The sequence below is a fragment of the Cyanistes caeruleus genome, chromosome 24 (genome assembly GCF_971803275.1).
Source record: "Cyanistes caeruleus chromosome 24, bCyaCae1.hap1.1, whole genome shotgun sequence".
NCBI lineage: Eukaryota > Metazoa > Chordata > Aves > Passeriformes > Paridae > Cyanistes > Cyanistes caeruleus.
In genome coordinates, this window is record NC_141724.1 from 3,340,245 (window position 1) to 3,366,515 (window position 26,271).

General features: G+C 49.7%; 1 protein-coding gene across 4 annotated transcripts; it reads left to right on the plus strand.

Moving 5' to 3' along the window:
• Nucleotides 1-236: 236 nt before the first annotated feature.
• On the plus strand, nt 237-26,217 carry BLTP3A (bridge-like lipid transfer protein family member 3A). 4 transcript variants are annotated; one of them, XM_086862006.1, is made up of 22 exons: nt 249-383; nt 11,569-11,731; nt 12,493-12,531; nt 12,976-13,067; nt 13,253-13,442; nt 13,600-13,740; nt 14,291-14,461; nt 14,976-15,153; nt 15,489-15,575; nt 15,707-15,871; nt 16,336-16,478; nt 17,974-18,115; nt 18,585-18,778; nt 19,031-20,571; nt 20,781-20,977; nt 21,444-21,595; nt 21,685-21,832; nt 22,768-23,039; nt 23,376-23,484; nt 23,809-23,924; nt 24,342-24,513; nt 25,370-26,217. In XM_086862006.1, exons 1-21 carry the CDS (start codon nt 340-342, stop codon nt 24,465-24,467), a joined length of 4,410 nt encoding a protein of 1,469 aa, XP_086718132.1. In that variant the 5' UTR covers nt 249-339; the 3' UTR covers nt 24,468-24,513; nt 25,370-26,217. The 4 variants fall into 4 exon arrangements, with proteins under 4 accessions (XP_086718130.1, XP_086718132.1, XP_023797945.2 ...); XM_086862004.1 differs by having other exon boundaries at nt 237-383; nt 24,342-26,217; XM_023942177.2 differs by lacking the exon at nt 249-383 and adding an exon at nt 2,941-3,355 and having other exon boundaries at nt 24,342-26,217.
• The last annotated feature ends 54 nt before the right edge of the window (nt 26,218-26,271 follow it).

Below are 26,271 nucleotides of genomic sequence, written 5' to 3' on the forward strand. Positions count from 1 at the left end.
TGGAGCGGGTCCCTGAACGTCAGGGGACTCACTGTAGCCACACTCCCCGCGCACACGCCCGGAGTGCGGCTGCGGCGGTGCCAGCAGGGGCCGGCCGGGGGCGGTGCGGGAAGGGGCCGGGCGGGGCGGACCGGGGGCGGTGCGGGAAGGGGCCGGGCGGGGCGGACCGGGGGCGGTGCGGGAAGGGGCCGGGCGGGGCGGACCGGGGGCGGTGCGGGAAGGGGCCGGCCGGGGCGGACCGGGGGCGGTGCGGGAAGGGGCCGGCCGGGGGCGGGCGGTGCGGAGCGGGCGGTCCGCGATGGGGTCCCGCCGCCCGCGGGCCTGACCCGCCGGCCCGGCATGGCGGGCATCATCAAGAAGCAGATCCTGAAGCACCTCTCCCGGTGAGGCTCCCGCTCCTCTTCCTCCTTTTCCTCCTCGTCCTCCTCGTCGTCCTCGTCCTCCTCCCGGGGGGCTTCGGGGGACGAGGGCCCGGGCCTGGGGGTTTGTGCAGCGCTGGTGGGGAACTGCCTGGCCCGGGGGGCCTGAGGGGCTGTTCGGGCTGGGGAGCCGCCGGGCCGGGGAAGTGTCTGAGGGTCAGGGGGTGTCCGAGGACCGTGGGGACTCTGGTGTCCGAGGGCAGCGGGCCCAGCGTGCCCGGAGTTGGCCTTGCCCCGTCCCCAGGGTCGGAGCCCTGCGAGCCCGGCCGTGCCGGCTCTGGGCCGCGGGCAGCGGCAGTGGAAGTTCGGGAGGCGAGAGGGGAACACGAACAGCCCCGGGGGTGACACCGGCTCCAGGGGGTGTTGGCGTTGTATTCCGACATTTTCAGTGAAGTTCATCCAAGGCGCTGCGAGGGGTGTTGAGGAAAAGCGGATGGTCCCTGCGTGAGGCTCTGCCGGGAAATGCAGCTGCGGCCGCGGCTCTGCCGCTGCTCGGGGCGGGCCTTGAGCGCATAGCGGTGCCTCAGTTTCCCTTCACGGCGACAAAAGAGCTGCCTGTGTTACCTCATGGCTGCGGGCACGACCTCGCTCTGCATCGCTGCGGGATCAGGGGAGCGTGAAGAGGAAGGCGCCGTGCCTGTGAGGGTGCAGGTGAGGGCACAGCGCTTGTCCTCTGTGCTTTCTGAGCAGCTCCTGTCCATCCCTGCTGCTGGACACGCAGAGTGAGGGGCCTGAAGTGACCTGTGAGGGCTGCGTGGGGTCAGTACTGCTGTGATGCACGAATGCTAGCCCTCTGAGGTGGATCCTGGGAGAGACCATCCCCACACACCCTGAGTGGGCAGTGCAGGACCTGTCTTAGAGTCACCAATTGCTCCGTGCTCCAGCTCCCTCGACACTGTCCCGAAGGAGGAGTGATGGAGCTGCTACTGGAGCTGCTCTGGGTGTTGGTTTAAATGGATTTCTGCGAGGCCTGACATCTCAAGCTTCTGAGATTTCTGTCTCATTCACCTCACAAAGGTGTGTTGTGGTCAGCACAGATTCAGACTCCTGGTAAGGAGGCACTGAAGTATTGTATAGCATGGAGAGATGGTTGAGAGCACTTCTTGACAGAGGGTGAAACTGGGCTTTTATCCTGGGTGCTGCTCCTGTGGGTGTTTTTCTTTCTCTTTCTTTACATAAATACAATTTTGGCTTTTGCTTAATTTTGCATTTCAGTCTCTCCTTACCACTGCTGCAGCATATTCTTACCCAAAGTGCCCCTTTTTCCCCTCATATCAGGTCAGTTCTTAGTGTTCATCTGTGTATCCTTTGGGCGGTTCCAAGGAGAACAAGGAATCTCAAAACATTCAGCATCTCTACCTGTTTTCCTACTAGCTGGACTTTGTTGTTTGGGTGATTACTCTGATCCTGCCCCTCACTTGCACAAGGATTGTGGATTTTTGCAGAAATGCAGTTTGAACCCAGTTTAATGGTGTATAAAAAAGATTAAGTTTTTTTGTTCCAGTTCTGTTTCCTCCAAATACCTCATCTTCAGCCTCCCTTTGGGTTTTCTTTCAGCCACGCTCGTTTGCCTGGAAGAATTTTGCTACTGAATCATTAATCTGCCTTTATTTTCTGCTCACATTTGCATATGAAATAATTCCTTGTTCTTTTTGTTGTGTCTCCACTTGGAGTTCTTTCTGCATGGGGGTGTGGTTTTGTCCCTCTTCTATGTGGAAATTTTGTAAGGAAACGGTCAGGAGAGGCAGCTGGACCAGGGAAACATGAATGGGGTGTTCCACCTGACTTTTCCTGTGATCCCACATGATGTGTGTGTGGGATGGCTGTGGTGGTCACGGCAGGGATAGGTACAGCTGGGCTTTGCCCGGTTGTGAAGGTATTTGAGAAGGCTCAGCCTTGTGTTGTGCTTCAGCAGCTTAAATTCCTAGAGCAGGAGAACCTAAAAACTTGCAGAGCTTTCACCATCTGTGCCTTTCACTCCTTTGTCCTATATTTAGCTTGGAAAAGCAAACAGATGAGGTGGTTTCAGTTCTTGCTGCTTGCGGGCGGGCACAGGGCTGCAGTGCTGGGGAGTGTTTGGAACCCAACATCAGGGGCTCCCTCAGAGCTGCCTGGGCATTGGCTGCTGGCTCTGAGCATGGTTGTGTTTCCCAGCCTGTAATTATTCATGGAATCACATCTAATGCTTTAAAATAAAATCAGTGAGCTGCCTTTACCTCTTCCTGGCCTTATTTGAAAGTAGCTGCTTCTTGTTTTTTTGTTTTAACCACTGTTGGTGTAGCTGCAGCAGACCAAGTTCTCAGGATGTGACAAAGGCCCTGTTTATCCACAAGCCCAACTGCCTCAACTTCATGTTCTACTTTGGGATTTTGAGTTCTCAGCACTGCAGTGGAAATCCTTGCCAAAATGGCTTTTATTTAATTTTGTTGGAGAGGTTTATCCCCTGCTGCCTATAACAGCTGCTTTGTGACGTTTTCTTTTGGGACACGTGTTGAAGCTTGTGAGCCTGTGGAGTAACAGGCACACAGGACATGGCTTCCAGAGGAAATGCAACGTGCAGTCCTGCTGGGAAGAAATAAAAGCTGGTGTCAGCAGAGGAGCTGTACTGGGGTTTGGGGGTAGGTCTGAACACAGGGGAAGGAGACCACAAATGTGTCTCACTCTGACAGGGACCCCAGAGAACTGCAGCTGAGGAGTAACTTTGTGGAAGTAGGGTGGAAAGGGAGCAGAGGAGAAATGAGAGAGGAGTTAACAACAGCAGATGTTACCAGAGAGGAAAACCTGTGTGGAAAACGAGAGCTGTTTGCAGAGGAGAGTGCAGAGCATTTATCACCGGTGCAGGCAGACGTGTAACAGATGTGCAGCACAGAAATGAGTGGATTGCAGGTTGTGGACTTGGAAACTGTCCTCAGCATAGGATGGAGCCACCTTTTCAGGTAAGTGAGATAAGCTTTAGAAACAGAGTTAAAAATACTTGTAGAGAGCAAAGCAGGGGAGCAGCATGTGCAAGGTGTAACACTGAGGTGCTTATCAGGGCAGCTCAGGTACTCAACAAGGAGAAACAGCATCGTGTAGCTCCTCAGAAATGGTGCTGCACCTCAGTGGAGGAGGAATGGAGGAGTGCTTCTCCAGTCCAGGGGTTAGACCTCGCATCCATTTTTTCCCAAGTAAGGTGTCTGACTCCTGCCCTCTCTCATTTGCAGTTGATGGGTAAGTGAAGTGACCAGGCAGGCTCATGGTGTGGCTTTGGTTTGTCCTAGACCCGGTTGGCAGCAGGGATGTGTGGGTGTGGAAGTGTGTGCTGTGCTGAGCTCCTGGGGGCTGTTGTTTCCTAACTTGGATGTGAGCATCTCGGAACCTTCCTAGCCCTGAAGATGCCTTTGGCATTACCCCTTCCATACAGTTGTGCTGCTTCTGTGTCAGTCAGCACAAAGAGCTGAGAGCTGGCTCCCAGACCCGGCACTGCACTGTGTGTGAGTCCTACCTGTTCTGCAGTTGGCTGTGGAGCTGTCTGGGAGTCCTTGTTTAGGACTGGGACTCCTCCCTGTCCATCCCCACCATCAGAGACTGGCACTCACTCAGGTTGAAGCGGGGCAGAGAAAGGCCTTTGCAGTTGTCATCATCCTGCCAGGGTGTGAGAGACTCCCTGGGGTCAGGATGGCAGAAATGAGATATGCTATTTCAAAGGGACCCATCCCTCTCCTTAGAAAAGGTGGACAGGTGAGACAGAGCAGTTCTTCCACCTAGAAGATGGGATTTGTTCTGTGCCATTCAGGAATCATTAGAGTGGGCTCTGTGGCTTGCACCAGGCAAGTCAGGCCATGTCAACAGCTCTGCCTTTGCCCAGCACACGAATGTGGGGAATTCTCTGAGTTTAAAGAGCACTTTTCCCCCTCAGCTTAGATTTCTTGCCCAAAAGCTGCAGTCTGGGAACTGCTGTAAGAGAACAGACCCTGAATTCCTGCTCTGTTTGCCTCTCCCTTGCCCTGAAGTGTTTTGCAGCATCGCTGCGTGCTTGAGCACTGCGCTGCAGCTGTGCCCTTGCTGCAGTCACAGGACGGCACATGCAGCTCGTGAGGGCTGTGGGACACCCTCGAGTCAGGAAAAGCTACCACCAATAAGAGAGATTTGCTTACTACCAACCCTCCAGGCTTATCCCTGTTTCCTGACCTTGATTATAAATTACCTGGAAGCAATTTAGTGAGCATGGTGGGTAAGGAGGAAACCAAAGAAATTGCATCTGGGAATGGCCTGAGGAAGCTACAGAATCTCAAGTGATTTAGGCAGCAAAACCTCTGACCAGCTTTTCAGTTTTGGCTTTAGCTGCTTTAATATCCTCCTTTGGTGATCAGGGAAATTTCTGTGATGATCTCTAAGATGATCATTTGCCTAAAATAGCTGTTGCAGTAATGGGAAGTACATGAAACCACAGAGCTGCCAGCTGTTAAATGCTGATAAAAACCGTTACTTTTCCATCTGCACAGCGTCCTGCTCCCGCAGTTCAGCATGTGCTGTTCAGCCAGGTAATGGTTCCTTTGATGCCCCAGCACCCAGGGTGGATCCAGAGCATGAAGCAGTTTGTGTCAGGACTTTATGAGGCAGTTTATGAGGAAGGAGCTCTCTCAGGTCCCAGCACCAAACCCCTGGTGATGAGCTTGTCTCTAAGTTCTTACATGCTGTGCCCAGCAGAGCATGTAAGGCTGGATGTAAACCCTTTTTACTCAGTGTTTTAGTTTGGAAATATCTTGTTTTCCCAGTACATTTTGATGGCTTCTTTTACTCTTAAAAATTCTAATGTAGAGGAATTATTGATGGCAAGGCAGAACCCCAAGCTATTATGGGTAAACTTGCGCACATCTGCCTCTTTGTTCAAGACAGGCTGGGGAAAAGGAATGGGCACAGACAGGACGTGGCATTTTCCCTTCACAGAGTCTAAAGTCTTCCCTTGTGAAGTCATGGTTGCTGTGCTGCACTTCGCTGGGAGAACCAAGTGATCAGTTTTATGGAGCTGCTGGGTGCAAAGTGTTTCCAACCACTTCTCCTCGGCTCCAGACACATGTGTGCCGTTTCTGGAATGCTAAATAGACTCTTGTTGCAGCAGAGGTAAATTACCCTTGAGTAGCTCAGGAGGAAAGTGTGGCCAGAGCTCCTTCACTGCAGCTCTGGGCTTGCAAAGCCCTGTGCTGACCCTGTGGAACCTCTCCTGAGCCTTTCAGCCTCACTGATGGAAGGGGGCTGTTAAAGGGGCTCTTCTTATTTCTCCTGGACTCCCTGAGCCCTTGCCTCCCCTGCAGCTGCTCAGTTGAGTCGGAATTAGGTAATAACCTGCTTGTTTCTGCACTCTGGAAACGAAAATGATTGCAGGACAAAGAAGTAGAGCTTTGGACTAGTGCTTGTATTTATTAGGTTTCTTTCCTGCTTTCTTTCATCTGTTATTTGCTTGAGGATTTGGGAAATTCCCTGGCAAGTTTTGAGGGTTTGCATTCCGAATTTTTTGAGAGCGTGGTGCAGCTGGCATTTAAACTTTACTGAGTGTCCAGGCGAGGAAATAGCAAAGCAGCTCCTCAGCGAAGGTGGAGTTCAGCCCCAGGCAGAGACTCGGCCTCTTCTGCTCTCAGATGAGTTCCTGGTTTGCTTTCCAGGGCTCCCAGTACCCAGTGAAGTGCTGATGGGTGTGAAGCAAGGAGCCTCTCAGCATTCAGAACGCTCTAGAGAAATATTTGTTGAGGAAGGAAAGTGCCCTTGGTGCCAAGGGAGGCTGCAGCCTTCTGGGAGGAGTGAGCTGGAATTCAGCTCTGTGTAATGATTCGGTCTCGTGCCTGATCTCCTTGGAAATGCTGATTTTAACTTGGGATTGAATTCTTAAGCCTTCCCTTAGCTTCGTTGTGTTGCAGGAGGTAACACAGAGCCAAGACAACTGATTACTTCTCAGGGTGTTCTGTGTTTGGCTTTGGGTGGCTGAGAGGCCCAGCCTTTCATTCACTGCAGTTGAAGCCTGGAAAAACAGAAAGCTGATAATGGAAAGCCACCAAGAGTGGCATGTGTGTAAAAGGACACCAGATGTGCCTAAATCCACTCTGATAAGGAGAGTGGGACGGGCTGGTACCTCCTTACATGGAAACTGTTTGACCTGTAACCTAAGCAGGGTGAATTTCTCAGGCTGATTGTCCACTTGGGAAGGTGTTCCTCCCTCCCAGGATATGTGGGGTACACAGAGCTGTACACAGTTGATGAGATGATTAGAAATTATAAATGAGATTATTATAAATATAAAATATAAAAGTGCTTTGTCTTCTTGACAATTGGGCAGTTTGGTGTAGATCGGATTCCCTTAAACTCTAAATGGCTTTTTGCTAAGAGGGTGTGATACCAACTCCATCTCATACTGTGCAATTATTAGTTCCATCCTCTGCTAATTCAGCGAGTTTCTGTTCCTCCTGTACAACTCTGCAGAGCAGCTCTGTGCCCACTCTCAGACAGAGTGGTCCCTGCTAACACCAAAAGTTCAAGGAGGTAAAATGTCTTTTCTTCCTGAAAAAGCTTTTAGTTCTTCCTGTGTATTTTCAAGGCAGCTATTTTTTCCCTTTTTACAGTTTTGATTGCTTGCCCAGTTTCATTTCCTTCAAAATTATTTTTAAGTTCATCCTCAGTCATGTGTGCTGCACTTAAAACTTCTGCTGCTGCCTTCATTGAGAGCAGCCCTGATTTGGAAAGTCACTGACCTTTCCTTTTAGCAGTCATGAGCCTTTTGTTCTAGTAAACATATTCTTTGGCTTCTAAGATAAGAGGTTTAATTTGAGGTGAAATTTCACGTCACAGAGATTTTTGGATTGTAAAAGATCTTCCTAAGGAAGATGGAAATCCCACTAAAAGCCCTGTCCAAAACCAGACCAAGCAAGACTTTAAAAGATTTTTGGGAAGGAGCAAATCTGCGTTGGTCAGAATACGGTTGTTGGGGTTTTTTTTGCTCATGTGCAATTCCTGTCAGAGTTGCTTAAGTAACATATTTGTATTCCAAATCAAAGCAGAAAATCCTGATCTGTTTTCTTGCTGTGACCCTTGTGGAGGCAAAAACTCCAGCGGTTCCTGGGCTGGTTTTCCACTGAGCTGATCAGTTCCTCCTGTTTGCCTTACCTATGTTTGGAGAGACTTTGCAGCTGCTCCCTGCAGCTGTGGCTGGTGTCACAGGCCATGGACTTCCTTCTGCCAAGAGATTTTGCTTGTCATTAAGGTCACTGGTGTACAGCTAATTAGCTCCCCCATATAATAGCCATAGTGACAAAGGTATTAATAGAAATGCTCTTGTGGAGCTGGAGCTGTATACAATAGCCAGTGATGGCTGCAGAACTGCAGGGAGGAGGCTGAGGTAGAAGCTGAGTATTTGAGAAGAAGGTTCCTGATCCATGTGGCAGCAGGGTAATGAGACAATGGTCTGAGGAGAAGTTTTATAATTTCAGATGTCTTCTGACATTATCTGTCCATGCATTTGCTCAGTTGGAGACAGCGTGGCGAGACAGTTAAAAATGTGAACATTAATTTATTTATGATTCTGGCCTGGCTTTGGGCCAGCAGTCAGATTCACCCAAGTTTCTCTTGCAGTCAGTGTATTTGTGGCCTCTGGATATGCAGGCTGAGGAATTGGGCAGTTGTTTTCAGTAGTGACATCATGTTTTGATATATATTCAAGCTGATGATTGAGCAAATAGATTTTCAGGGTTGACTTTTGTCAGAGTAATCCCAGCAGGCTCAAAAGGAGTGCTGCCCTGTGAGTTTACTGGCTCAGCTCTGCTTGAGTTCTGATAGAGCTGCCAAAAAAAAAAAAAAAAAGGACAAATATCCTCTGGTGTTAGTTTTCCCAATAGCTACCATTTTCATTCAGTTTTCCCTAAGCCAGCAGCCGTGCTGCCAAGGACATTGCTGTGGGTGAGTGTGAATGGAGAGAGACTGCCAGAAAGCATCTGACACGTTCTGCTCTCACTGCTTTTCCTCTCCTAGAACTGACCAAAGCAGCTCCTTGCAGGCAACAGCAGAGACCTGGCACCTGTGAACTCTGTGTTCTCAGGAACTCTCACCTGAGGCCTCCTGTGCCTGTCTGATATGTGGGTGGTGAAGTGACTCAAGTGTGGAGTTTATTCCAGTGGAAGATCTGGCATTCCTGTACAGGGCAGCAGCTGAAAGCAGGGTTTAACAATGGGCAACATATCCTGAGAAATTTGGGCTGTGGTTTAAAAGTAAGAATCTCTTTCCATTTGAGATTTATTTTTTTCCAAAACCTCCAGCTTCTGTTGTGCCATCATAGGTGGAGTCCCTAAGCTCTGCTTTGGGGGTGGAATGGCACATTTTGGCGCATCTGGAATGCCCCATGAAAGGATTCTTAGATGGAGTCTGGTATCAGTGGAGGTGAGTTTGGTACCTGCTCAGCAGGATCTCTGCAGCCTTCCCCAGGAGATGATGATAAAGAGTTGCTTGGTTTGGCTAGATCAATTTCATACCTCACTCTACACTGTGTCCTGTTTCACAGCTTTACTTCTTCCACGGTGTGCTGGTATTTTTGATACACCCACACACGAAAGGAAAGTGATGCCCTGGTTCAGACACTTGTGCTTGTGTTGCCCATAATCAAAAGAAAAATAACCCTTGTGTTAGGATAGTAAAGTAAAAAGCAGACCTTTGTTTGGAAGCTTACAGGTGTCCCAGTGGTGATGGGAGCACCCGGAATTGAATTTCTACAATTTTATAACATTAATTAATTAGGATATCTAAAGGCAGGAGGTAAGAGAATCTCCTATCAATAGGAGGTTCAGTTGCAACAGTCACCCATCCCTGGGTCTGCCCCTTGGAGTTGGTCCAAGGGCTTCTCTGCCCCATTTCTAGCTATGCCTTATTGTAGGTCCCCTCCTTGGAATAAGAGTAAACAATATTTCAGGAATGTGGTTAGAAGGTCAGCATATTGTTCTAAAATCTAGGGGGAAAGGGTAGGAAAAGTACTGGAGCTACAGTCATGCATTAGCAATCTACAAAGCTACAAATGTATGAAAAATATATAAAAAGCTTAAGCATCATTCCCCCCCTTTAGAGCCTTGATATAGAATTATAGGTGACACTTTTCCTCTGCATTACCAGCTGAAAGCAGCTTCTCCTCTGAGCACTCTTATCCTGGGATGAGGCTCCCAGCACAGGGATGATCCTTCAGTGCAGGTGTGAGAAAGCTCAGCCAGTGGGAGCTGATCACTGCCCATGCCAGCTTTTGAGCTTAAGCGCTGGGTATTACCTACCTGTCCATGTTGTGTTTGGTTTATTCTTAGTATCCAATACCAAGTAGACATGGTGACATCAGCTTTCAGCAGAACTGGTTCTCTGACACAACACAAGGGTGCTCCTGGATTGCCTTTGGAGGTGTTTGCTCAAATTTTCAGCCATGTCTGGGTTTGTGGGTGCTCAGAGCAGGACTCCAGGCCCAAATCATATGGACTCTCAGTGCTCCCTGCCAGTGGAGCAGCTGTTGGAGCACAGTCTGGAATTTTCAGTTTCTTGGTATGGATGCTGAGAAGCCAGGTTAACCTCAGCCTCCTCCCTGGGCATGTTCAAACAAGAAACCTTTGCTTAAAGGGAGTAACGAATTTGAAGGGAATGTGCAGCCTGGCAGGTGTTGTAAACTTGGTCTGAGCTGTGAGCGTGTCCCCTGGGCTCAGGGCAGGGAGGGGACAGCAGGGCACAGGAGCTGTCTGCAGGGGAAGAGCAGCAGTGGCAAACTCACAGCTGTGCGCTGCCCTCCCCTTCCAGCAGTGCTACATCCGTAGCACAGGCTTGACACCACCATCTCAACACATCTGTCAGACTTTCTCTTCCAACAAAATGTTTGATTAGGAAAGGCCCTTTAACCCCTGGAAGCCCTGGGCTGATGGCTCAGCTGCTGCTTCAGTGCCTCAGCCAGGTTTGTGCTACACCCTGCGTTCCTACAGCGGCTGCAGCAGCTGCATGCTGGCAGTGTGGCTCTGGTTCCTCTTCTCCACCTTGAGCTGTGGCTGTTCCAGGATCCCCTCATGCCCATCCCAGAGCACTCCCCACACTCTGGGTGCAGGGGCAGAGCGAGCAGGGCAGCATGTGACTGGGAGCCTGCTCCTGCTTATGATGACAATAGGAGCTTTCTTTCCATCCTGCTTTCTGGACCACTGTACAGAATGAGAATTAGCATTGGCATGGAGGAATGTGTGAAGTAAGCCCTGGATTCAGTGGTGGGAAAATTGTCTGGCAGGAACTCTTCACGTTTGAATCTGGTGACATTGGAGTGCAGCCCCCTGCTCCTGTGGTGGCAGCTCCTGCACAGGAGTGAGGTTTGATGGAGACAGGAGGGGTTCTGCTGCCACAGAGGGGTTCTCTGACATGGAGAAGTGTTCCTAAAACTTGTACAGCCTCTGTGATCTGCTGCCCTCTGAACTGGCTCCTCTGGGGCCACTCTGGTTTTAATGAAGTAAGAGGCTCTTGAGCAGTCCTGCTGCAAGCATTTCATCCACAACACTGAAACCTCAGGCACGTGAGGGATATGAAGGGCTGCACACAGGGGAGATGAAACACTGGCCGCCCTGGGGAGGAGGAATTTCAAGCAGAGAAAACAGGGGAAGGAGCTGGGGCAGTCTCTGGGAGGGGAGTTGCTGTTTGGCCCTGCTGGCCAGAGAGCAAGCTGGGCTGCAGTGGTGGTGTTAAAAAGAGACAGCCACAAAAGTCATTCATTAATTATCTTTTGCTTTCCTGAGTGAAAAGGATCTAGAGAATTAAACTTTCCCCTGCTGACATGGCAGTTCTGAGGGGAATAAAACTGCTGAGCTGTTGGAGTTTGGCTTTGGTTCTCTTAGGTTTTGTCCTAGAGCAGTTTTGCTGGTTTCTGGGATCCAGAGCTTTAGAAGGAAATTTTCAGTTTCTCAAACCTGAATTTAGTTTAAAACAAAAAAAAAATCCTCCAAATGTCAAAACATCTCTGATTTTTGGTTTTTTTCTGAAGCGACCAAATTGCCTTGGGTTTAAAAATGTCAGAAAGGGTTTAACAAAACAGCAAACAAACTCCAGTATTAAAATAGCTCTGAAATGCTCCTGCAGTCTCAAGCAGCTTTGCTGGGGGCTGTTTTCAAGTTTCCTCTTTCTTCCCTTATAGGTTTACCAAGAATCTTTCTCCAGACAAAATCAACCTGAGCACACTGAAAGGTCAGGGGCAGCTGACCAACCTGGAGCTGGATGAGGAGGTGCTGCAGAATGTGCTGGAGCTGCCCACCTGGCTCGCCATCACCCGGGTCTACTGCAACAAGGCCTCCATCAGGGTGAGCAGAGGCAACTTTAAATGGATGAAGTTACCCATTTACAGGCAGAATTGCTGAGATTGTGCATGGGCTTGCACTTTGCACGCTGAACCCTTACAAATTCTTCTTCCTTGTGTCTTTTAGAGCAAAAAATTGTGGTTTTTTAGTTGTTATAAGCTGCCAGGTTGTTTAATTGCACATGGTACTAACCACTGTTGCATTACATGAACTCAAAAGTTTTAAGGACATCAAAGAGACTTTCAGTAAAAGAAATATGATTCTATTCTGCCAAGTGACAGTAAAAATGAGCCTGTCTTACTCATCTGATGTGCTCTGTTTTTAGAGTCAGATCTGTTCAGTTTAGTAACAAACATTTGTTCTCCCTCCTACAAGAACTGCAGAGTGAACGTTGCTGTATGAAAATAAAATGGAGCTTTTTGGTTTGTGCGCAGTCTTCAAAAGAGTTGTGTGACTTCCAGTAACAGCAGCAGTTAGTTGTAAACTCTTAAAGGCCAGGAATGCTCCCCATTGCAGAATTTGACCTGCAGAATATCTGTCACTCCTGGTGATATATAAGATCCAAAAGATCAGCTGGGTTTGTAGATCTGGTGTCTGGAATTTCGTTTCCCTTGTCTGTGTCTCTGTTTGATCCGGAGACAGTGAGACATTGTGGACATTTTCAGACAAACGGGGTTCAAAGTTTGGGCTGAGAAGGTTTCCTGCAATTTCTGAAACTTTCCAATGCAAAGATCACTCTGATAACCTCAACTTTATTGTTTCAGATCCAGTGGACGAAGCTGAAAACACACCCAATCTGCCTGGTAATGTTGCCTCTCTTGTCTCCTTTCCTTCCTTTCTCCCTTGTTCCTTCCTTCTTTTCTTCCTCATTCTTTTAAATCTCTTCTACTTGAGAAAAATTCTGGAGAGGGAAACCATCAAGTGCTCAAATTTTCTTTGGACCTGAATCCAGGCCCTTAGTCATGAGTGCCCTCCCATGTGTCCCTCATTTCACTGCAGGATGGAGGCAGATGAGCTCTCAGGGAAGTCCAGGGCAAGCCTGTGCCTGTTTTATGTTTGCTTTCCCCTCTACCAGGGTTTCAGGTTACCCACTGGCACTGATGGTGTGAGAGCTTTAACACATGAGACTCCTGGAGCATTGGGACTCCAGAATTGGTTGTCCCTGCCCTGGAATCTCACCCTAGGGCTGGTGGGCTGAGCTTGAGGCTTGGTGTGGTGTTCATGGCTCCCATGTTGTGTCTCTGCAGTACCTGGATAAAGTGGAGGTGGAGATGAGGACGTGTGAGGAGCCTCGGCCGCCCAATGGACAGTCCCCCATCGCTCTTGCTGCTGGACAGAGGTCAGACCCCAAGCCCTGCAGCTTCTCCCTGACATCCTGCTGGGGTGTGGGGGCTGTTCTCCTTGATTCATCACTGGCCTGCCTGCTCTTGGGTTTAAGTGCCTTTGGTGTTGCTTATAAACCTCTCTGTGTGAGCCTTACCTCTGCCAGGCCTCTTGTGACATGGGGGGATCTTCTCTTTGCAGTGAATATGGCTTTGCTGAGAAGGTCGTGGAGGGGATGTTTATTGTTGTTAATTCCATCACCATCAAGATTCACTCCAAGGCCTTTCACGCTTCTTTTGAGCTGTGGCAGCTCCAGGGCTACAGTGTCAACCCCAACTGGCAGCAGAGTGACCTGCGCCTCACCCGCATCACAGACCCGCAGAGGGGAGAGGTGGGGCCTTGGTTTTGTTCTGGGATCATAGAAGAAAAGTATGATGAATGATTTTTCCTTGTTTCATTTCATGTCTTCTGAGTGTTTTGGGTCTTTTCTTTTAAGCCTTGAAGTTGTGAAAATATCAGGATTTTCCTGTTTTGCTCCTCCTGGGCAGGTTCTGACGTTCAAGGAACTCACCTGGCAGACCCTGCGGATAGAGGCAGACGCCACAGACAATGGTGACCAGGATCCTGTCACTACTCCTCTGAGACTCATCACCAACCAGGGGAGGATCCAGATCTCTCTGAAGAGAAGGGTGAGAGTTTCCTCCATGCTTTGCAGGATGTAGTCTCATTGCCGGGTGCAGAGATGATGCATATTTCCTCCCACAGTCCTCAACAGCCCTTCTCTCTCCTCAGAAATGTTGAGCCCAAACTGATGTATCTCTCCATGTTTTCTGTCAGAGACAGCTGTGTTCTTACCAAATGTCAAAGCAGTTTCTTTCCCAGGGGAGGATCTCGTGGATGGAATGAGCTTTTCAATCCGTTCAAACATCCCAAGGAGAGCTGTCATCTCCTTACTGGGAGTTGAAAGCTGGCAGCCTGATTTTTAGCTGTCAGTGGAAATGTGATGATTTAAAAAAAAAAAAAAAGGAAAAAAAAAAGAATTAAACAGTGAGCAATTTGTCTCCTACAGAGGAGGTGGTTGTGACTACTTTCCATGTGAGAGGAGGTGCTGTGGACGTGCACCAGATAACATCTGTCAGAGGAGTTTCACAGCAGCCTCCCTTCTTTCTGCTTCTGTGTTTTATGAAGACTACGTGGAGAAAACTTTTGAAGTCCCTAACTCCTTCCTTGCTGTTTCAGACCAAAGATTGTAACGTGGTGGCCTCCAAGCTGATGTTTCTGCTGGATGACCTGCTCTGGGTGCTGACAGACTCTCAGCTGAAAGCAATGATGAAATATGCTGAGTCTCTGAGTGAAGCCATGGAGAAATCTGCTCAACAGAGGAAAAGCCTGGCACCAGAGTCTGTACAGGTGAATGAGTTTGGATATTGGTCTGTCAGGGAAGAGGACAGTTTCTGTTTGTGTGGCATCTGGCCCATATTCACGGCATTTTCCTTGATGGGAACTCGTCAGGTCAGGGCTGCTCTGAGGTGACCAAATGAGTGGGATTCATTGCCAATAAAATACATTTTCCAGGTCAAGGATGAGGGAAGAGGAGATTTCTGCTGGAGTTGGAAGCTCCAGGGAAGCAGGGATGCACATGGAGTGCAGTGAGGCTGCACAGGAGGAATGGGGAATATTTGGCCCTTTTTGCTAAGGAATCTTAAAACGTCTTCTAAGAGAAGTGCACGCAGCTGGTGGAGCCACAGACAAAGGGTTTTGCTTATGAGAGCATAGGAAAGGCTCCAGATGCTGGGAATCCCAATTTAGTCCTATAAACCAATGCCTTACAGGCTGGAAGATTCTCATGAGTTGATTAATTACATTATAACCTCTGTGTTTTCCCTCTCTCCGAATTCTCACTGAGCTTGTTCCTCTGCCACAGATCACTCCCCCTGCTCCCAGTGCCCAGCAGTCCTGGGCTCAGCCCTTTGGAGCCAGCCCCAATGCCAGCAGCATCGGGCAGTACTTCGACAAGCACGACATGAAGGAGTCCTCCTACCACCTGCTCATCTCCCGCCTGGACCTGCACATCTGCGACGACAGCCATGCCCGGGAGTCAGGTCAGGAGAAGAAAAACAACAGCAGAGATAAAACAACAGCCAAGGCAGTGATTTTCTGTCTGGAAGAGGGTTGGGAAGTACTGGGGTTTTGCAGTTCGGGATTTGAGTTTCCAGGCCTGGTTCTTACCATATAAACCGTTGAGCAGTTGATTGAGGTGCCCTTTTCCTTGCCTAGGACAAGATTTTGGTGCAGATTCCTAAAGATAGTACCTTAATCCTGGCTGTGGTGTCAGTTAATCAGTGGTGGCAATCAGAGCAATGTGGTTCTGAATTCTCCTGGATCAGGGCTGGGATTGCAGAACTGACCATGCTTTCCTCTGCTCTGTTCTTCACAGGTGCTTTGAAGCACGGGATGCTGGGTGGTGCCATCCAGCTGACCTTCAGGAGGATGGCTTTTGATTATTATCCTTTCCACAGGGCAGGTAGGGAGCCTGTGACCTCACAACCTGAGGAGGGGGATAAAAAAGGAGTTTAAAGAACTGTTCTGTGATTGCAGGCTGGATTGGAAGAAAGAAACCACATTTTTAAAGTTGAGATGTTTGCTTTTCTGCAGGAGATGCCTGCAAGCATTGGGTGAGGTACAGTGAAGCAATGGAGACTCGGGGACAGTGGGCAAAGAAGTTGGTCGGTGAATTTCAAAGCCAGATGGAGAAGCTTTATGAAGAAACAGACCTTGTGTTTGCCAGGGCTCCACTTTCCCCTTTCAAAAGGAAACCAGGTAATGGTATTTGATAAAACCAGTGAAGCAGGAGGTGGTACCAATATTGCTTCATCCAGCAAAATCTTCAATTGCCTGTCCCCAGCTGAGCAGGCTGGTTTGTTCCTGCTGGTGCAGGAATGCATAGCACTCTAAAAATCATAAATAAAATGGCAGAGGAAAGTGTCTGGGAGAGCACTGCAGCAAGGATAGACAGGCTGCAGCGGATTATTGTTGAGTTTCTTATAAGATACAAGGATGAAATTACATACTTAAGACCTGCCTTAGGAAGGTGTTCTCTGGCCACAGAACAGACTCACCTTTCACAGTGTTCTTCCTTCAAAAGAACATGTTTCTCCTGCCCAGCTGTGTTCATTCGTTTCTAATTTTGGGGCTGTTCTGCTCAGTAAGCACAGAGGTGTCGGTACTGATGGTGCAAAGAAGGTGACTAAAACCCTGCTGGTTCTGCCTTTCTGTCCCCACAGACCCTCCCCAGAGTCCCCAGAAGAGCCCCCCAGAGAAGGGCCGGGCTCCTCCCACGAGTCTCCCACGGCTCCGGCACCCGCCCTGGCACCGGCTGCGCTCCAGCTGCCTGGTAGTGCGGGTGGATGACCTGGATGTGCACCAGGTAGGAAACTCAGCACTGTCTGCAGATGGTAATGGCACTTCTAACAATGCAAGTATATGATTCAAGATATGACTGGAATAATCATGCAAATCCTGCAACATCCAAAACACTGCCCAGAGAACCTAAATGCTGTTATGATGTTGCCTGTAAAACTTTTAACCCAAGACTGAACTGCTGATAGTTCTCATGTTCAGAGGTGTAACTTTTCTCTAAAAAATCCTTTTTCTGTTTCTCTGTTTCTGCTGCATCTCTTCTGTATTTTTCTTTTTATTCTTGGATTTCTCAGCCTCCTTTGGACTGAATTCTTTTGGGATCCTCCCTTGTGGGGAGCCCTGCTTATCTGAGTTCTTATGATTCAAAGAAAACTCCCGAGCTCGTTAGAATCTTGTTTCTCGTGTTTATTAACAGGTGATCACAAAACTTAACAGGTCTCTCCAGGCTGGTTACACAAGGCTAATCTTTGCAATCTGGTACTTTTCTTTCTTCTGATGGTACAGACAAGGCCTTGTGGCACACTTTGTGTCTGATGCACAAAATGGCCCCGAAATACGCAGTTCTTTTATCTTTATACCTATTTTTACCCAATTAACAATAGACATGTATATTATTTTTCTTAATGACCCAATGTCCCATCACCTCTGTGATGCACTGAGACATTCTCTATCCAATCACTGACTATTACCCAAAAACCTCTAGGAGAAGAACATGAAGAAGAAAGAAGAAGGGACAAGGGACAACACCCTGAATCCTCCATCTTGTCTCCTGTTCTCTAAACTAGCTTTTTCACCCAGTGATTAAAAAAAACTTTCTAATTTACACACTTACACTTTTAGCTTTTTCTATCTAACCTTAACATTTGTTTTCATGAATTTCATATTATATGAAATTCAGCGTTTTTCTGGATCTTATAACTAAGTGTCAGAAACAAGGGCACACACTCTGTATTCCAGACTCCAACAAGAGGGAGCTGTATAACCACGGGTTCTGCCCTCTGTTCCTGTCTAAGCATACACCAAGCATTAGGCAGGCCCAGTGTAAAATATTTCATGCCTTTGGGAAGTTAGTGAGGATGTGGATTTTTGTCAGAGAAGTCTCACCTCAGGTTTTCTGCCCTGGATCAGGCCCTGCATCCATGTGCCCTGTGTCCATCCAAGAGCTGCTTTTGCTCTTTGCAGCACCAGATACTATGATGGTCTTGCCAATGTGCTGATATTGCAGACAGCTGTAACAGATTTCGGTTCTGTTTGCTCATGTCACCTAATTCTGCTGGTCACAGCTCTTACTAGCAGTGACAGGAGACACAAAGAACTAAATTCCCTCAAAGGAGAGGAGTTGGCAATATCAGCAGGTAGAAGAAAATTACATTTTTGCTTGAAAGCACTGTATGTTTGATGTGCAAATGAGGCAGATTGAATACAGGCAACTGTGGGGTCACTGGGACACTTGGGTTTGCCAAGTCTGAGTTCTGCACAACTGCATTTCATTCTGTTTTTAGGTCTCTACAGCTGGGCAGCAAAGTAAGAAACCCTCCACCTTGCTTTCCTGTAGTAGAAAAATCTTCAAACTCCCTGATCAGGTCTCTGCAATCCATATTGAATTCACAGAATATTACTTCCCAGACAATCAGGACTTTCCAGGTAATACATCAAGGTTAGCACCTTCTTTCAAAAGTTTCTTAAAGAGTCATCAATGGTCTAGATGTGTTAATCCTCTTAGATGTTCTCTGCCCATTGTTGTTTAGTTTTCTGATGTTTGCCATCCCAATTATTTATTTTTTTTTTTGCCTTTGGGAAGGTGGGATGGAGTTTGTGCACAATGTGGAAACAGAGCTGTGCTTGCAGGAAGGAGTTGCAGCAGCTGCTGTTTGCCCAGTTCCTGGGGCTCAGCCTTAGTGAGAGACCTGGAGCAGGGCCATGGGGTGCTCTGGGTGCTGTCCCAATGGGTCACCTCATTCCTCTGGGTGCAGCACAGCTGCTCCCCTTCCGAGATGTGTCTCCCAGGGGTGGTGAAGCCCTGCATTGGTGCTGTCAGTGCAGGTTCTGCACTGACTGAGCTGCAGAGTGCCCAAGCAGCCTTTCCTGCTATCATTAATCTGTTTCCTTCTAGTTCCATGCCCAAACCTGTACATGCAGCTGAACGGCCTGATGCTCACCCTGGACACACCGAGTGTGCTCTGGATAAACCTCTTCTGCCTGGATCTGTGTCGCAGCCTGGAGCAGTTCAAAGCCACCTACAAGCTGGAGGACTCGGGCAAGCGGGATGAGCATGTGGATGTCCGGCTGGATGGCTTCAGGCTGAAGGTACCATTCTTTTCCTTCCTTTCCCAGTCTTCAGTGTTCTCTCTGTGAAAGGAACATGAGACCAGGACATAGCTGGAGTCCATAACAAGGAGACAAACCTGCTGCCTTCCTCTGACTTTGCTCTGTCTGCCACTTGGGTTGGCTTTGTTTGGTCTGTGGGCAGTAGAGCTGGTGCTGGAGTCCTCATCCAGAATAAACCTCTGCTATTCCTTCCTCACCTCGTCCCTTGTCGTGTCTCTCTTCCCCCTGCAGGTCAGCATCCCTGTGGATAAGAAAGTCACAGAGCACCGGGACCGGCCGCAGGCCCTGTGTGTTTGCATGTCAGAGGTGACAGCCACCAACACCCGCCATGCTCCCTCCTGCAGCTGCCAGGACCTCCAGAGCCTCTTCCGTAAATTCACGGGGTCAGAGTTCTTCCACTCCAGCTATGCCAAGTTCCCACGGGCGCAGGATAGGTTCAGCCTCCTGCACACCCTGTTCCTGCGCCACGCCTACCAGGTGGATGACAGACCACTGAGGCACCCAGGCTTTCCCCAGCTGCCTCACAAAACCTCTGCCTCTGAGGATCTGTGGTCTCTGAATTTCAGTGAGCTCTCCCTGGGCTTTGAGGGAGCTGAAAGCTCCAAGGGCAGAGCCCTTAGCTTTGTTGACCCTTTTCCCCTTTCCATATGGGCCTGCCTGCCCAAGAGGTGGAGGCAGGCTCAGATATCTAAACGACAGGAACTGGCCACCTCTGAGGTGAAAATCAAGCCTTCTGCCAGTTTTAGCAACCACTCCAAGAACATCAGCCTCTCCAGAGAACACAGTGTTTGTCAAAGATCAAAGACTGACCAGGATCTGAAGAATATCTATAAGGCTCCAGACACGATGGATGTCTTGGGAGAATCTGACTGCGAAGTTGATGACGGAGTAGACAGTAAGGAGCTGGAAGCCTCTGCTGATATCCATGTGCTCGTGTCCTCCTCTGTCCATGTCAAAGTTCGCCTCAACCACTACCAGTACTTGGTGCTGCTCAGGATGAAGGAAGTTCTGCAAACACTACAGGAGCAGCTGGCCCAAGATACCCAGGAAATTACTGGGTCTCCTTTAGATCCCATGTCTGCTTGTGTGGGAGTTTTGTTCCACAGTGCTGAGGTGGCCCTGCTCATGACCCCTGCTCCAGGGTGTGTCATGGAACCCACATCCCTGGATTCAGATACAACCAGCCTGATCGAGTCCGAGCTCTCTCCCTCAGACAGCAAGGAGGGGCTGGCAGCTGAGGAGAAGGAGCTGAAATCAGAGAGCAGTTCGGAGAAGGGCTTAGGCAGCACTTCAGAGCTCCCAGAGGACAGCGGGATGCAGGATATGGGTGCCAGTGTCCCGCAGGAGAGGTTCCCGAGATCCGCCAGCGACGGAGCCCTGAGCGCAGCTCCCCGCGGTAAGGGCGCAGAGCAGAAAGGCCTGATAGAGGAGGCGCACGAAGCTGTGGAAGCCCTGGCTGCAGAAGGACCAACAGAGACCAGCAGCCACCCTCAGAGCCCCCCTGCTCTCCCTTCCAGCCCAGCCTCGGACGCGCAGCCCTCGGGCAGAGGAGGCACCGCCCTCAATGGCCAGGCAGAGCTCATCCCACTGCGGAACATCGAGGTGGAGCTCTCCAGTGCACTGCACATCACCAAGGACGCCACAAAGGAAGCTCTGCACGTGACCATGGACCTCACCAAGGAGGCCATGTCCCTCACCAAGGATGCCCTGAGCCTGAGTCGGGACAAGATGACCTCCACCATGCAGAGGATGCTGTCACTGCCCCCAGCCAGGTGAGCAGGCCAGGCTCCTGGGCTGCAGGAGGGGAAGACAGAGGCCAGCTTTCTTTCCATTTTGTTTAGATTGGGGATGGGTTAAGTGTTCATCTCTTGGGGCTGTTCTGAGGGTACTGAAATCTGACTTGCAAATGGTCGGAGACCAACCCAATCTGCAGGCTCAGCTGCCTGCCTTTATCACTGGCTTTTGTTGGGTTTTTCTGTAGGGATTCTGTGCCCAAAGCAGAGGAAGGAGCAGTGACCCCAGGCGGGGCAGGCAGCAGCCGGATGCGTTTCTTCTCCATGAAAAGGACCTCATCCCAGCATTCCTTTGACACCACATCTGTGGATGGGAGTGGCCCTGAGGACGGGCTGTCCGTGGACAGTGATGGCAGTGATGGCTTTGTGATGCTCACAGACTCTGGTAAAGCCCTTGGCTTTTCCTCATCTCACAGGGGTGATAACTTTGTGCCACAGACAACTCATCCATGCTGTGTTCCTATGGAATCACTTTTGCTGCTCCTTGTCTTTGAAGGTCTTAAGGAGTTGCCTCACAGTGGCTCTTTCTGCTTTTGAAGGTGCTTTTTCTTTGAGAGGAGGAGGGTAAATCAGTGTAAGGTGACCCTGCACATCCCTGTGGTGTCCTGAGGGCTGTAGGGGCTGTGATGTGCTAGTGAGGGCACCTTGCCCAGAGCATTTAGGAGGGCTGGTTGGATTTTGGGCACTCTGGACATCTTTCACTTCAACTCTGTGATGCTTAAACTCATCTGAGGAGCTGGAGAGAGCTCTCCAGAGGATGGTACCTTCAGAGAGGCTGGACTCAGGCAGGTGCTGACATCAGGACTTCCAGAAAAAGAAATGGAATTGAATTGTTGTTGCTTCCATTTCAGAACCCAGCCTGGATCCTCTTTCTTCAGGGCAGCTTCCTCAGGCCCACAATGACATGGGCAGCAGAAGCAGCCTGGTGGCAGAGGACGAGGGTGGAGTGTCCCCTGAGGTGAACAGCTCCACGTCCCAGAGTGAAGACCCCAGTCTGCAGCTGGTCAGTACCTGGCACTGGGATTCTGTTGCTGAGGGGCTCTGGAAGCGAGGTGTTTGCTGTAACCAATGAGCTCTTGGTGGCTGTTCCAGGTGTCTGTTCTCGTGCTGAAGATGAATGATGTGAACTGTGCAATAGAAGTACAAGGAGATGATTTGTCTGTGGCTTTACAAGTGATGAACATGGTTCCAGAGCAGCTGAACAATGTTGGCATGTGGAAGTTCCTGCGTGGCTATGTGGGTAAGATGTTGCTCTGGGACTCAGATGCACTGTTAGAAGTGGCTTTTATACCAGCCTCCCTCAGAGAATATTCCATTAACTGGGGCCTCAGTGTTTAGGGTGGTTACACCCTAACAACTCATGTGTGAGGGTTCAGATCTGGCATTTGAAAGATGTTTCCCAAGTGCCTACACAGTCAGGCTCTGTGGTGCCTAGTAATCATTGACTAGGATTTTTTAAATTGCTGCTAGGATGCATGAAAAGAGTGAATAAAGCTATCCAGGGAAACTGTGAAGTTATTCCTGCTCTGAGAAAAATACTTTTGGTCTACAGTACTTCCTCTAAATTTGAATTAAAAAAAAACAAACCAAAAAACCAAGCCAAACCTAAAAACAATCAACTATCCCCCCAATGCCCCATAAAATGTAACCCAAACAAAACTAAAAGTAGCTCCAACCCCAAAGCTGAAGTCAAAGTGTGAGTAGTTTCCAGGCTGCTGATCCTGCCTTTCCCAGTCCTGCCACTGGCCATGGTGAAGCAAAGGGATGAGAAAAGACTGGTCAGCTCTGGAGAGTGAACCAGGACACTGGGTTAGCTGTGGAGGCAGAGTTGGGACACTGTGGAGGACAGCTGGGACAGTTCTGGGGGGCAGAGTTGGGGCAGCTCTGGAAAGTGAATGAGGCACTGGCCAGGTCCTGCACATGCAAAACAGGGGCCAGTTTTAAAGTGTGGTGAGAGAGGGATGTGCCTGGGACCTTAAATGGTCCAGCTCCAGTGCCAGTTCAGTGGTGTGGGCTCTTAGTCCTTTGAAATTTGGATTTCTGTCATGTGAGGGATGATGTCAGACCAAGGTCACTCGGCTGCTTTTGGACTGAAACGGGTTTTCCATGATGTGCCTTCTGAGCTGATATCTGATCACTGGTGTCCTGTTGTGCAGCAAGATCTCTCTGCCCCAGCTCTAGGAGATCCAGGTGTGGAGAAGCCTGCGAGCCCTGAGCCCAGGCAGCCCCATCCCGAGGTGTGCCTGCGCCTGGAGTCGGGTCCATGCGCGGCCGCTCACTCGCCACTGGCTGAGCGCAACGGCTTCCTCCGGGTGCTGCTCCACAGCCGCTCCACAGAGCTCTGCATGTCCTGCCTCACCAGCCTGGGACCCTTCCTCGAGGATGAAATCATCCCAGAGGTGATCCCCATGGAGATAGAGGTGGTGGATGCCAAAATCACGTTGAAGGTGAGAGATTCCCCTCAGGGCAGAGCTCACTCGCAGGATTCCACTTGGGAAGGGATGCTGTGGGATTGCTGGGGGCCTCTGTAGAGCTTCTCTTTTCCTGAGACTGTTTGGTTTTGCTTCTGAAAGCTGCCCTAGGGATGAATGAGGAACACAAGGGAAGTGTGTACCTGTACACCCTGCTCATAAAGCCAGGCCTTTCCCTAGAGTTGACTCACCCCCATGAGTCTGGTGGTGCTGCTGGTTAGGAATGCTGCTCCTGAGGATGCTGCAGGCAAGGGAAGTCCTTTCAAGAGCTGTCACAGCTGCTCATCCCTTCTGTGCTTCATGTTTCTCCAGGATGACAGCCCCCCAGTGTACCCCACCTCCCCTGGCCCTGTCCCAATCACCTTGGCAATGGATCACGTCGTGGTGAGGCGCAGGGATGACGGCATCTTCTATCTCACAGGTCAGTAACTTGCTGCTGCTGCTGGGAAGGATGGGCTCTGAGGAGGGATCAGTCCTTGTGTGTGTTTCCTGCTGTAGGAGCAGTCCCTGCCTCTCTCTGGTGTGAGAATTCATGTCTGATGTTTCCTTAAACATACACATACTGGATCCATTATTACCTTTTAGTGTCTCTATTTTAAAAGGGGAAAGAGAATTTTATTTCCCTGTATAAAAAGAGGGGGGGGGTGGAAAAAAAGGAGGAAAGAAATGAATCAAAGTTACTTTTTTGTTCTGAGAGCTCTGTTGTATGAATGTCCACACCTGAGTGGGTTCTGTTGCTTTCCAGCTTCCCAGGGGAAGGACTCAGTGAAACAGGAAAAACCTGTGTCAGTCCCTGAGGAGCAGAAGGCCCCATCAGAGTCTGTTTCACCAGCCCCAACAGGAGGAGCACATGGGCTGCAGGTGAGTCACTGCTGCCTGTTGCTATCTGGACAACAGAGAGCTGGAAATTCTCTTTTGCCTTCATGTGTTTGCAGTCCTGGGCAGGTGTGGGGAGCTGCAGGAAGGGAGTACCCCGAGGAGCAGCCTGGGCCTCCTCCTATGAGTGTTTTGAGGAGTGAGAGCACCTTGCCCAGCCTGAACTCACTTGTTCTCATTCAGAATCTGGTTAGGGATTGTTTTCTGATTGGCTCCATCTTCCCCACTGTGTCCAGTTCCAGTTACAAAAACAGGACTTGAGAAGTTCCCAAAAAGAGTTCTGTCAGTGTGGTTGTGTATCACTGTGTAATTCATCCCAAAAGCTCCTGCTTTGGTTTTCTGTGGAGCAGCTTACTGTATACCTTGAAGACTCCTGCCTTGCTCTGTGCCTGTCTCTTGCAGCTCAAGCAAGTGCCAGAGTTGCAAAGGGAGCTCCAGACCATGAAACTGGCCCTGGCAGAAGCCAACATGGACAAGGCTCGCCTTCTTCAGGAGATCAGGAAGTACAACCCCCTGTTCCAGCTCTGACAGCGCCGGCACTGCCGGGGACAGGGGACCAGCACCAGCAGGGCAGGTTTGGTCGTTTCGCTGCCAAACGGGTCCAGCTCCAGGGCTGAAAGCAGCTGTGACTGCAGAGGACTGGGGAGAGGGAGGGAGGGGGCCTGGCTGAGACAAATCGGAAGAATGAGGAGGAGTTTGCTCTCTTCTGGCCTGGGAGTGCTGCACTGAGCCAGGGCATGGTCAGCCCACAAACACCAGATCAGGTGTTGGGGGACACCCCATGTCTCCTCATCTGTGGGTGGCTTTCAGCCTCCAGCTTTTGTGGTGACATCTGGAGATGGTCCATGTTGGGGTTTCTGCTTCTTTTACCCTTCCTTGTTGTGTTCTTGCCCAGCTGTGCTCACTAGGGGCCACAGCAGGAGCAGGTTGATCGCTTCAGCACCTGGGCAGTGACAGGACAGGAGTGGCAGAAGGGTCAGGGCTCTCCTGGGAGAGCAGGGCTGCTGTCACCTGGAAACAGAGATGGGATTTCCCACTATGGAATGAGGGCACACAGCTCACTGTCCCACAAGAGGGTCAAGATAGTACAGAAATTTCTTCAGATTCCCTTTTCCACCAATAATTCCTTGTGTAGAAATGGATGCAGTGTATAAGACTTAGTCCAGTTTATTCCCACTTAATCCCAGTGTTCAGCATTATTGAAGCAGGCATTAATTCCTTACAAGGCACTGTGTAAATTCCAAGTTTACTATCAAAGAATAGGGTGAGGGAGGTTGGTTCAGTCTCAGGAGATGACCTGGGTGATTTTTGGGATGCACCCTGTCCTCAGTTCTTTGTGTGCCCAAGTTCCCCCATGGGGAGGGGGAGCAGCCGTAGCTGCTGAGGAAGGAGCTGTGGGGTTTTCAGCACTGGGTGGTATCTTTCAGCAGGGCTGAGGGGCACCAGAACCACCTGCCAGCCCTGATCACAAAAGGAAAACACTGGAACACAGCCGTGTGGAGCAGCTCTGTGTGAGCATTGCTGAGAACTGCCCAGAGCCTGCAAGCAGCAGTTGGATTTTGGTTCACCAAACCTTTGTGCAGCTCCCTCTCCCTGTGGGGAGCAAGAGCTCTCAGAACTTCTTGCCTGAGGTGGAATGCCACATTATTCCTGCTTTTTTTTCATTAATTGCTTGAAAATGGGAGGTTTCTCTCTTCTGCTTTTTCAAATTTTCCTATCATTTTGTGTGAGTATGGGAAGGGTGTGCCAAGGGTTTGCCCAGCCCTGCTGCCCACCTGCAGGGTCCCACAGCTCCTCCCGTGTGTGCAGGCAGAGCACAGCTGGGGCCAAGTTGTTTACAGCAAATTCCTTGCTCCAGCAACTTCAGTCAGTGGGTTTTGTTGAAGAATTCAAGCCTTTCTTTTGCTCTGAAGAATCAGAAAAAAGGACTGTAACCCAAAATCCACACACATGGGAGGACAAAACCTCTTGGATCCCCACAGATTGTAAATATCAAAGTTTACTTTATGGAGCCTCTTATTTAAGGATTCTTCCTCTGTTCCAGGGAAAGCCCAGGGAGTCCTGCCCAGCACAGGTGCTGTGGGAGAGCACGTGACCTCAGCACCTCTCACAGTCAGGGTCAGGAGAAACTCCCAGGGCCCCTGGAAGGGGACAGAGATGTGCAAGTCTGAACTTGAATTTGAATTTTAGGCAGTATTGCAACTTTGCTGCAGTTTGTTTCCACTGATGCATTTATTGGTTCTGTGAACCAGGAGCAAAATTAAACTCATTAACCTCCTTCCATGGTTGGGCCTCTTTTCTTGCTTTTCCCTCCCCCTCCCTTCCCAACACT